The 13,176-nt window shown below is 29.9% G+C and overlaps 2 protein-coding genes across 2 annotated transcripts; both read left to right on the top strand.

Annotated features, from left to right (window-relative positions):
- Positions 1 to 1,241: 1,241 nt before the first annotated feature.
- Positions 1,242 to 1,697, top strand: LOC125871153 (SKP1-like protein 1B). The gene has a single exon (XM_049551746.1). It carries the CDS (start codon positions 1,242 to 1,244, stop codon positions 1,695 to 1,697), a length of 456 nt encoding a protein of 151 aa, XP_049407703.1.
- Positions 1,698 to 2,439: 742 nt separating this feature from the next.
- LOC125871388 (SKP1-like protein 1B) lies at positions 2,440 to 2,865 on the top strand. Its single transcript, XM_049551970.1, has one exon. The coding sequence runs from the start codon at positions 2,440 to 2,442 to the stop codon at positions 2,863 to 2,865; it is 426 nt and encodes a 141-aa protein (XP_049407927.1).
- Positions 2,866 to 13,176: the final 10,311 nt, after the last annotated feature.

The following is a 13,176-nucleotide window of genomic DNA, read 5'->3' as shown; positions in this document are numbered from 1 at the left end:
TGGTTTACGGGTCATCGTAAACCAAGTCCATAAAACTCAAACCAAATTTCTTGTTTCTGAACTTTCATCTACAAGTGGCATCTACGGTTCATAGTTTCTTTTACGACCCGTACATGCATGTTGTTCGTAAATTCAATTTTCTGTAAGTTTACACTTTTGAACTTCTGAGGTATTACAAATAAAGACAACTTTTATTCATTTAGATATTGAAAAAATAAATACTATTTGATTATTTAGTATTCAAATCTAAACACGACAACTTAATATTAAGATGTTTATTAATATTCATACATTTAAATCTCTAAGCACGTCTTACTACTCAGATAGGTATTCATGTATTAATCTTTCACTATTCAAATTTTCTAAGTCGTGATGGCCGGTTGCTACCTAGCTAAACCCTGTATGTCACAAATCAAAATTCAAAATTATGATGACACATATCCTAATCGACCGATATATAAGTCAAACCTTAACTAAATTACTAAATTGAATACTCTTCAAAATGCTTAATTAAAGGTAACAAGTAGCAGAAGTTAAGTCTTAAAATTAATTCCATAAACTGAAATAAAAATGCAAAAAAAAACATAATCTACAATTCCAAAATCTGATAATATGATGAGTACAAAACTTCTAAAATAACTTAACAAGACACAAAATTACTACAAATAATTTGACAGATAAGGACATGCATATAGTTGCATACAATAAAGATAGTGAAGTTTGATGCAACAGAATTGCCAAACAACTAACCCCAAAAATTTCAGTAAGCTCCAAAATCGAAGTAAATCATCAACCACTCGTATCGGGATCAAATTCTCTACATAATTTTGACTTTTGATATTGTTAATAAAATTTTATTCACTACGTTATATTTTGCTCCTAAATTGTCATATGATTGCGAGTTAATATGTTCATGTTTAAGTACATTTTGTATCTTAAAAATTTTATGTTATTTTTTTAATAAAAAAAATTGTACTTAATAATATAATGTACACACAGTTGGAAATAATAATTCAAAGTTGGAGTAGGAATCCTAGGTGTTTAGGATTTATTATTTATGGTATTTACTTATTCCTGTTTAATTATGATTTGTTAGTTATAGTGGTTCCTAGTTCTAGTTTAATTTGATTTCTTACTTTTATAAATAGGGATGTTGTTAGTTATTTTCAATATACAGAATAGATAGAACTTGAAGTAAAATTCAAGAACGTTTGAGTTTATTCAAATATATGTTTATCATCATGTCTTCTTCAACAAAGTTCTTAACTTTAAAGACTTGCGATGATAAGAAATTTGTAGTGGACGAGGCGATAGCCGTAAGGTCACAAACTATCAAGAATATGGTTGAAGACGATTGTGTTTCAAACGTCATTCCCCTGCCTAATGTCGATAGCAAAACAATGACCAAAGTGATCGAATACTGGAAGAAACATTCGGAGGAAGGTGTCTCCAAAGACATGCTGATGGACTTTGACAAGGCTTTTGTGAAGGTGTACCACTCGATTTTGCACGCTCTTATCTTAGCTGCTAATTTTCTTAACGATAAGGAGATATTGGATATGATGTGTCAAGAAGTTGCCGATAGGATTAAAGGGAAAACACCAGAAGAAATACGTAAAGAATTTGATATCAAGAATGATTTTACTCCAGAGGAAGAAGAGGAGATCCATAAAGAGAATGCTTGGGCTTTTGAATAATTTTATAGTTATTTTTAATATTTATTATTTTTTATTTTAGGATTAAAACTGTCTAATTAGCTATATCTTATTCTATTTTATTTAGTTTTATATTCTATTGTTCCTTTTTATAGAATTGTTCTTTGATTTTGAAAAAAAAAACAAAAAGAAAAGGCGTTGGTGGGAAGGGCATCAACCTTGAAAGTTGGAGAGAAGTGCCCCAACACAACCAAGAGAAAAAATATCGTGAGTTAGAGAGAAAGTGTTCCAACACTTGGAAGTTGGACAGAAGTCATGTTCCAACACAACCAAGAAAAAAAATATCGTGAGTTGGAGAGAAAGTGCTCCAACACTTGGAAATTGGAGAGAAGGTGCTTCAACACAACCAAGAAAAAAATAAATGAGGATTGAAGAGAAGAACTCCAACAATTGAAGATTGAAGAGAAGTTCTCCAATTCAACACCAATGATAAGAAGAAAAATACAAGAGTATACAACTTTGAATTACGGGAAAATGTTGGAAATAATAATTCAAAGTTGGAGTAGGAATCCTAGGTGTTTAGGATTTGTTATTTATGGTATTTACTTATTCATGTTTAATTAGGATTTGTTAGTTATAGTGGTTCCTAGTCCTAGTTTAATTTGATTTCTTACTTTTATAAATAGGGATGTTGTTAGTTATTTTAAATATACAGAATAGAATAGATAGAACGTGAAGTAAAATTCAAGAACTTTTGAGTTTATTCAAATATATTTTTATCATCATGTCTTCTTCAACAAAGTTCTTAACTTTAAAGACTTGCGATGATAAGAAATTTTTATTGGACGAGGCGATAGCCGTAAGGTCACAAACTATCAAGAATATGGTTGAAGACGATTGTGTTTCAAACGTCATTCCTCTGCCTAATATCGATAGCAAAACAATGACCAAAGTGATCGAATACTGGAAGAAACATTCGGAGGAAGGCGTCTCCAAAGACATGCTGATGGACTTTGACAAGGCTTTTGTGAAGGTGCACCACTCGATTTTGCATGCTCTTATCTTAGCTGCTAATTTTCTTAACGATAAGGAGATATTGGATATGATGTGTCAAGAAGTTGCCGATAGGATTAAAGGGAAAACACCAGAAGAAATACGTAAAGAATTTGATATCAAGAATGATTCCAGAGGAAGAAGAGGAGATCCGTAGAGAGAATGCTTGGGCCTTTGAATAATTTTATAGTTATTTTTAATATTTATTCTTTTTTATTTTAGGATTAAAACTGTCTAGTTAGCTATATCTTATTCTATTTTATTTAGTTTCATATTCTATTGTTCCTTTTTATAGAATTGCTCTTTGATTTTGAAAAAAAATAAGCGTTGGTGGGAAGGGCATCAACCTTGAAAGTTGGAGGGAAGTGCTCCAATACAACCAAGAGAAAAAATATTGTGAGTTAGAGAGAAAGTGTTCCAACACTTGGAAGTTGGAGAGAAGTGTTCCAACACAACCAAGGAAAAAAATATATCGTGAGTTGGAGAGAAAGTGCTCAAGAAAAAAATAAATGAGAATTGAAGACAAGAACTCCAACAATTGAAGATTGAAGAGAAGACCTCCAACAATTGAAGATTAAGGAGAAGTTCTCCAATTCAACAACAATGACAAAAAGAAAAATACAAGAGTATACAACTTTGAATTACGGGAAAATGTTGGAAATAATAATTCAAAGTTGGAGCAGGAATCCTAGGTGTTTAGGATTTGTTATTTATAGTATTACATATTCATATTTAATTAGGATTTGTTAGTTATAGTGGTCCCTAGTCCTAGTTTAATTTGATTTCTTACTTTTATAAATAAGGATGTTGTTAGTTATTTTCAATATACAGAAACTATAGAAATATATAGAAATATAAATAAAATATTTTCCTTCACACACAATGATTTATTCTTTTTTTAATTTTTTTTTATAATATAATGTACACACAACGATGGTTAAAGTAATTGTTTTTTTACTGAATGTAACTCGTTTGAAATAATCATCAAAATGATTAAATCGAAAAGATGAATAAATTATAAAAAAAATATATATATGAAACTTATACATGTTACTTTTATTACTCCCTTGTATGTTTTTAAGAAAATCATTTCCATTACTTAAATTCTAACTAATTAAAGAGATCAGTCAAATTTAATGTTGATAGTTTAGTAATACCAGCTGGTCATTGATACAGGTTACGTTGAACACCCAACTAACATTAAAAATAGGGAAACCTAGATAACACTACACAACAAAGTGTGTGTTCTGGTTAATTATTATGCGATTTTCTTAGATCCGGTTTGACATTGTTGCTAAAAACAATTTATTTTTAGAAGCATTTTTAAAAATGATTTTTCAGAAAAATGTTTTTGCAAAAAAACAATTTGTGTTTGGTTATTTCATTTTATCTGGTTGTTTGTAATATTTGGCTTCAATAATATTGTGTCTCTTTGCTTTTCTTTTTAAGCAAAGAATGAGACTCTTGTTTAAAATGATAAGATAACACATCATTAACATTTTTTTTCTTTTTTAAAAAAAACTTTTTTTGGTTGATTTAAGCATGCAATCCGTTCAAACGGACAATTCTTTTGTTAGTAAATAAACTCTATTTTTTTTACTATTAGTTACAAATTTTGCACTATACTTTGATTTGATTTTTAGTAATCCAAATAATCTGGTATCATAATGTATTTAAAATATAATAATAATTAGTGAAATAAAAGGACGTATACAAATTATCAAAGTCATTCCAAACTTCTATAATTTAAAGATGAAATTCTTTATGATATTTTAAATCTGAATATTTGTTACGAATCACATCTATAAGTTTTAATTGTTGGTTCTAAAATCTAATTTATTGGGTATTTGAGGTATGAAAGAGAATTGAGAAAAGACATCTTTTGAGTTGAACCAAAAAATTCTACATTTCTAATCTTATGTTTGAACGGAGGATACCAACATAAAATTGGTTGCTTGAATATACTTACTTTTTTCTAAAAAATAAATAAATTTAATATTCACATTAAAACTTGGTTATATTCAAATTCGCACCATATAAGACCTCATTCGGGTAAAAGCGTTTCTTATCAAGGTTTTTGTTTTGATACAAAACTTTGAAAAATAGAAAATAACAAATTGATTTTTTTTAAAATCAAACCAAATCAATTGATGATCACCCCTAAGCTCCACAAGGTGGCAATTTCGTCATTAAAGTGTTTACTATGGAGAAAAATATTTTTCGATGTTTCGTATGTTTGGGTGATTCTAGAAAACACGTTTCTTAAAAATGAAGAAGGTGATTATTCTAATGAAAGTAGGAAAGATAAGTTGCATAAGTAATATTATAAGTTTATTGTCTCCTCTACAATCACCTAATCCCCCAACCTCCATCCTAACCATCCCACCTCTCACGTCACGCCACCCTAATTGATTACCTCCACTCTCCGTCTCATTTCATTTTCAAAAATAATATATATTTTCTTGCTTACTTATCAACTCTAAAAAATAAATAAGAGACTCATTTATTTTCAGAATTTTTTTTCTTCTAAAAAATCAATTTCTGATAATAACACTTTCCTTCGTATCAAGCACACTCTTAAAAATTCTAAAAAAAGAAGCAAATAATGTATATGTAGATACTTACTATGTACGTATTTAACGTGTTGCAGTATTTACCTTTGAATGCGACAAGCAAGGGAAAACTTTACTAGTAACAAAAATTGCTGATGTGGAATGATATAATCACAGCTCTGTCATACTACTATTACAACTACCCACTCAAAAACCGCCACGTTTACACAGCGAATCATTAAAATTGGTCGGAACGTATATTCCTTATCCACGCGCTGATACAGCGTTACAAACACCTCCTTTACTTCATAATGAAGAAGTCCACATTTCAAATCCGGAAATCGAAGTTTACGCGCGTGGGGGAATGTTGACGGTGATGTTAGTAACTTAGTTGCACGTTGTTGGGAGGAGGAGCTTTTAAGGACAACTACGCATTGGGGGACGTGCAAAAGAAGATGCTACTAGTACTTATTTTATATCCCCATAATAATAACAGAATGAGTAATGAAATTTTCAATTGCTTAAATATAGTATTACACTAATATGTTTTATCAAATAGGAACAATATATATATATATACTAGACATCGAAATTCATGCTAGCACGGGTCCAATATATATCATTTTTTTTTCAATTTATGTGACAAAGACAAAATTAAAGAGTTAATCAAACTATTAATTTAAAATAGTTTAAATTTTTAATTATTGTTAACTATGATAAAAAAAAAATATGTCTTTTAACATTCTAAATTGCTAATTATTGTTGTATGATTTGTAATATCTTTTACGCAATTTTGAAATAATAAAGGTTATTTCTTCTTTCTCAATTTATGTGGTACTAATAAAATTTCGAGATTCAATCAATTTTTTTTGTCTTTAAAATATTCTATTGTTAATTACTGTAAATTATTGTACTTTCTAAGTAATTTTCAAATAATATATATTATTTCATTTGTCCAATTTATGTGTCACCGATAAAATTTGAAGAGTTAATCAGATCTTTTACATATTTTTATATCTTTTGAATATTTAAGTAAATAATTATTGTGATTTATAATATTTTATACAATTATTTTAAAAAAATTAAACAACAAACAAAACGAATTCATCATAGGAAAATTACCAAAGCATCCTTGAATACATCAATAATGGGTCCCACTTTTTGTTTAAAAAAATATGCATATTGGGAGGATATTTTTGTCCAAAGTGGAAATAGAATAAGTATAAAGCATTAAAGTCTTTTAAAATTTTAAATTGTTAATTCTTATTGTATGATTTGTAATACTTTTACGCCATTTTCAAATAATAGAGGTCATTTCTTCTTTCTCAATTTATGTAGTACTAAAAAAATTTTGAGATTCAATCAATTTTTTTTGTCTTTGAAATATTTCTAGCTGTTAATTACTGTAATTTATAGTACTTTCTAAGAAATTTTCAAATAATATATATTATTTCATTTGTCCCAATTTATGTGTCACCGGTAAAATTTGAAGAGTCAATCAGATCTTTTATATATTTTTATATCTTTTAAATATTTAAGTAATTAATTATCGTGATTCATAATATTTTATACAATTATTTAGTATAGTAAAATAAATTTAAAAGAAACAAACAAAACGAATTCATCATAGGAAATTACCAAAGCATCCTTCAATACATCAATAATGGGTCCAACTTTTTATTTTTAAGAAATTGCACATTCAAAGGATATTTTTGTCCAAAGTGGAAATATTGTGTAAAAAATGTGTATTTATTGTGATTTTGAATATTTTGTGGGGTAATAGGACGCACACAAAATTAAGGTGTCTTTTTGAAAATTTGGGACAATTTCAAGTATCACTTAATGTTTTTTCTCAAAATCTAATTTACTTTCGTAAACTATGTGTCAGATCAAAATAAGATTAACAAATTCAAAAGGAATGAGTAATAAATAGCTCATACAATGACATATTTATTATTTAAAAGAAGTACTCCTTTTGATTGAAAGTTAGTATTTAATTACAATGTAACTAAATATTATAAAAATGTTTGTATTGTGGCTTATTATATATAATTATGAAAAAGGTAAACACAAAAAAATTTAAAGGAGGGCAACATCAACTCTATATATAAAATAATTTCAATCATATATAAACAGTATAATTTCCTATCAAGGGAGTTCATAGGCTCTACTCTATCCGGCTTTGACCTAGTATTAACTAACATATACATAAATTATCATTTATTTATTTTATGAGGGATAAATGATAAAAATAAGTAATTCTTATATTATTAACATCTATATAACTAGTTTATATATTATTAGTATTTGCATAACTTTAATCAGGGGCGGATCCACTCTTGGTCTGACACCTCTTCGTCGGAAAATTATATTGTATATAGAAGTCAAATGCTGATTTAATAAATATATACACAAGTATTGACATTCTCTTGAAACAAGTTGAAAGTTTAGTCTACTGGTTAACCAAAGGTTGCAAAAAATTCCATGAGATTGCATCTTCAAGCCCTACCTTGCTATAATTATTTTACTATAATCATTAACGCCTCTTAATAAAAATCCTAAATCCGACTCTAATCAGCCATCAAACTGCTTAATATATATTACAACTTCTAAAATTTGATATTTATTACTATAAAAAATATTATTATTGTGAAATAGGGCACACAAATGTGATTACAAGATTAGTAATAAGTGATTACAGCACTTAAATTTGTGGAGTAATGAAGAGCGATGTTTGCATATCACCGCCATAATGCACGGAACAAATTAAATGATCCCACCTTACACTTCACGTGTTGACCACTGCCTAATTTAATACTCCACTCTCTTTAATTATTTGTTTCTCATTTTTCTCAAATTATATAGTATTATTTAAAAAATTAAAGATAAAATTATTATTATTATTTTAGTTCTTAATAATAAAAGTTTTGGGCATGCGAAGAGGAGATGTGTTGACGCCTCAGTGAGAAGGTGTGAGAGGCTCAGTGTTAGAAGGATAGAGGGTGACCAAAAAAGTATTAGGAAAATGTCATTGGACAAGGTATGATGCAAATTCATATTACCGAGTACATAACTCTAGATTAGAATGAATGACGATCGTGTATTAGTGTAAAGTGTTGTCTTGCGAAAGTTGTTGTGTAGTACTAATTGTACACTTATAGTAATTGTCAGATATTGTTTATTGTATTTCTATTATAACACTATTTGCTAATGTTATTGTTCCTTCTTTAGAATTTACGCTATTTTATTTTTTTATTAACTGTTATGCTTCTTCATTATTTCTTCTTCTTGAACTTGGGAATCTTGATTCACTTGAGCTGAGGCTCTATCAGAAACAATCTCTCTAATAATATAGTAAAAGTTTTTAAAAGTTGAAGACACCTTTAAGGAAATTAAATTATATCTAAAGACAAAAATAAAGGTAAAGTGACCAAAAAATTTCTTAACTAATATTTTTTTAGAAGATACATGTAAATGAAAAATACAACTAATAATTTGAAATGGAAAAGGTAAGATGGAAACTAAAGTAAGTAAATACATGTATAAAGTACAAAGATGTGTCACTTTGAGGCCCCCATGGGCCACTGAGATTGAATTGTGATTTGTTCATTTCTGTTGGGCTTACTTAAATAATGCCCAAAGGGAGAAATATTTCAAAAGTTGTGGCCCATCAAGGTCTATTCATTTCTTGTGTTTTTCTATCATGTTGTCTTCGAAGATGATTTTCATTTTGTTTAGTTATGTTTGTTATAATTCATAGGAGAACACACATTCAAATGCAAGTTATCGACTTTAATTTTGGGATATTCTCTTGTAGATACGAAAATCTAATTCAATTTGACTTTTAAAAAAGAGCGAGATATTTTTTTTTAAAAAAATATGTGTCACGTTTAAAAAGAAGCAGCTTAGTGCCTGAAGATTGTCATAAATATATACTACAACGATTAGCGTATTACAAATTCAAATTACACATCTCGGATGAGAGAGTTAGGTCATTTCTACTCTCAAAACAATTTATGTTTTTATCTTACATAGAATTTGCTATTAACGGTTATGAAAGTTCATCTCAAGATCTAAACTGCAATACAAAAATATTCGAAACAACAATCAATTTGAGAGCATTCAAAAGAAAACTTGATATAGTTTTGAGATATTGAAACATAAATAAATTTAAAAGCAACATGCAGATTGAATGGAAATGACTTTTTTTTTAGGATACAATATAATATATATAACTTTCATACAACTCATCATAAAACCTTCATATACCATTCATATGATTTTGATACATGTTCCAACATGAGTTCATTGTCAATTATAGTTTGCATGTCATGTTTCATATAACTTTCATATCATTTTTCATACAAACATCACACAACTCTCATGCAATTAATCATACAATTTTCACACTTCTGATAGATCTTCAAACATGTGGCAAGTTTACAATTGGCCTGTCATGCTTCATACAATTTTCATACAATATCAATCAATTTTGATGCAATATATGAACCCTCACTGTCACTCAAAGTTTATGAACTTTACCTGTCAAACTTCATCTTAAATCTATTAAAGTCATTTTTAAAGACATTGTTACTCTAAAATGGGGCATAGTAATTGAAGTATGAACTTTATTTAACAAAATCATAATCTCGATTTTATGTTTAGTTCGAAGAGATGAAATTGATATCAATAACTAAAATTGAGACAATTTTAGAGAAAGAATAATCACATAAATTACATCACAAGAGAAAATGGTTTTGAGAATGAAAAGAACATAATGTGATATGATTAAAAGGGTAGGGACGTAAAGATGGATGAGATGTGTGAGGGAATGGATACAATTATTAGAAATTTAATAGGTTAGATTCAAGTGATCCTCCTTTTGCACTAATATATTTTATTTTTATTTCTTCTTATTTTTATGTGAAATGCTTCAGCCAATAATGTATAATTTCTCTTTTTATTTCTTTTTATTTTTATGTGAAATACACCAGCCAATAATGTATATTATAACTATATACATTGATTGAAGATATTAGCTCTGAAATTGTGTATTGAAAATCAACTGTTGTTTGTTACGTTTTGGGAGCACATCCCCCATTTGAAGTTATTAAAGGGTTTATTCAACGTTTATGGGCAAAACATGGTCTAAATAAAATAGCTATGTTGAAGAATGGTGTTATATTAGTCAGATTTGACTCCGAAACAGGGAAGAAGGGTGGAATTTATCATTTTGACAATAAGCCCTTTATTGTTAAGGCTTGGAGCCCTGACATGGAATTCACTTGGAAAGAGTTGCATACAGTTCCAATTTGGATTAAACTACCTAGTTTAGATTTCAAATATTGGAGTCCGAAGGGTCTTAGTAAGATAGGCAGTCTGGTGGGTAAACCTCTCATGGTTGATAGGAATACCAAGAAGAAAATTGGCTTAAATTTTGCTAGGCTATTGTTGGAAGTAGTATTGGATGCTCAACTCCCCGAGACTATTCTATTCAGGAACGAAAACGAAAACTTGATTGAGCAAAAAATTATGTATGATTGGAGACCTACTTTGTGCAAATTCTGTAAAAAATATGGACATTCGGGGGATGATTGTAGAAAGAAGAAAGGGCCTAAGACTAGGAACATGAGGAGGTGGTTCTTCCAAATATGCAGACTGATGGAAACTTGACACAGGCAAATAACACAACACAGAATAGCAGTAAAAGTGCTCCAGCTCAGCCTCAGACGAGTGTTCAAAGCAGACAATCCCCAACTTGTACCCCAATACAAGATATACAGACGTAACCTCAAGCAATATCAGTATGGGTTACTCCATCAAAGACAGGTAAAAGCCATAACAAAACCCAGCAACAAGTAATGGATGTGAATACATTTCAGATACTGAACAAACATGAAACAAGCAATGTTGGTAAGGGCGGTAATGAGGGAGGCCAAGTATCCATCTTTCGGATAATGGTTAAAGTTCTTTGTTGGAATGTTAGGGGTCTCAATGTCCCGAATAAGCAAAAGGAGATTAAAATCCTTTGCAAAAAGGAAAAAGTCGATATAATCGGTTTGCTAGAAACAAAGATCAAAATTAATAAGGTTGACCAGGTGATTAGTAAGCTATTTGGAGGATGGAGGTACATTACCAATCTGGAGTTTCATTATAATGGTAGGATTATAATAGTTTGGAGGCATGATTACTGAATGTGGTGCCAATATCAGTTACTGCTCAAGTAATAACATGTGAGGTTTATCATAAGCCTTCACAATTGATTTTTGATATTTCTTTTGTTTATGCTTTTAACACTAGAGATGAAAGGAGATCATTGTGGGAGAGTTTTGAAAATCATAGTCTAAGGAATGCTAAACCTTGGCTTGCCCTTGGGAAAAAGTGAAGATAGATTGGATGGGAACCCTGTTACATGGGCTGAGGTGATTGAGTTCAAAAATTGTATTGATAGGTGTGGGCGCAGTGAAATGGCTCATCAGGGTCAGAAGTACACTTGGAATGACAAAGGTGTTGATCAGAGAATTTTTTTCAAAAATTGACTAGACTTTTATCAATAATGCTTGGTTAGACACCATTCCTTCTTGCAAAGCTAACTATTTACCTAGGGAATCAGTGATCATTGTCCCATTAAGGTCACTTTTGTAGAGGAGAGGCTTAACACCAACAAGTCATTTCAATTCTGCAATGTTTGGACAAAACACCCTCTGTTTATAGATAAGGTGCAAGTTGCATGGGGTGAAATTATTAATGGTTGTAAGATGTTTCAAGTTGTGAAAAAGTCGAAGTTACTAAATAAAGAATTGAAAGTCTTGAAGAGGGCTGGCAAGGGGACGGGGACGGGGACTGGGGGATGGGACGAAGGGGGACGGGACTGGACAAGGAACGCCTTGGCCAGGATTTTGGGGGGACCGGGATTGGGGGGGTAAAAATTCGTTCCATCCCGTCCCACTATATATACGGGATGGGATGGGACGTGGGATTTTTATTTTTTTTATATGTTTATTTATTTGTATTGAAATTATATGTTATTGAATAACATTTTTAGTTTATTTAGTTTTCAATAACATTTTTAGCTAATAAAAAATGCTTAAGTTTCAAGTTTCAAGTTTCAAATTTCAAATTTATATTTTAAATATTTTAAAAGAATTTAACTTGAAATTTTAAATGTCAAATTTCAACTTTTAAATTAAGTATTTTAAAATTAAAATTAAAATGCAAGACAATAGTTATATAAAAAAGACTTGAATAAAGCCTTCAAATTTATTTAATAAAATCTAATTGCAACTTAGAACTTAGAAGTTACAATTTACAAATATTAGTGGAGTAATTAATCTACGCAGCCACCTTTTAGGAAGGGTTCTGTTTCAATAAGTTCTCATATGTAAAACTAATATTTGTTACAAATATTAAATGAGTAACTAATTTACGCAGCCACCTTTTGGAAGGGTTCTGTTTCAATTAGTTCTCGGATGTAATCTAATATTTGTATTCTCCTTTAAAATTCAATTCTAAATGTCGCATCATATCGACGGTAACATCCTCCGGTGTTGGCAAACTTGCTAGAAACTCTTGTGACTCTAATTCATCATCACTAGATCCAATTACTGCATTAATCCAAGCTTCTTGTTTGGAACTTAGCCTTGGCAAATTATGATTCTTCCTTTCGGCGTTGACCCAGTCTCTAAATAAAACTGATGTTTTCAAACTTTCTTCCGCCAATGAATGTCTATGATTGCCAATTTGAAACCTTGCCGCACTAAAAGCAGCCTCCGATGCAACTGATGAAGCTTGAATAGCTAGAACATCACAAACCATTTTGCTCAAAATTGGAAATGCAACGCTCCGCCTCCTCCACCATGCTAATAAATCTTCATTGCCATCTTTGTCTTCCACTGTTTCTAAAGATTGATTAAGAT

The sequence above is a fragment of the Solanum stenotomum genome, chromosome 7, assembly GCF_019186545.1.
Source record: "Solanum stenotomum isolate F172 chromosome 7, ASM1918654v1, whole genome shotgun sequence".
In the NCBI taxonomy this organism is placed as follows: domain Eukaryota; kingdom Viridiplantae; phylum Streptophyta; class Magnoliopsida; order Solanales; family Solanaceae; genus Solanum; species Solanum stenotomum.
The sequence above is the reverse complement of the archived record's forward strand: the minus strand, read 5'-3'. Positions and strand labels throughout refer to the sequence as shown.

Coding starts and splice junctions, on each gene's coding strand:
- LOC125871153 (XM_049551746.1), top strand. CDS start 1,242: ATGTCTTCTTCAACAAAGTTCTTAACTTTAAAGACTTGCGATGATAAG.
- LOC125871388 (XM_049551970.1), top strand. CDS start 2,440: ATGTCTTCTTCAACAAAGTTCTTAACTTTAAAGACTTGCGATGATAAG.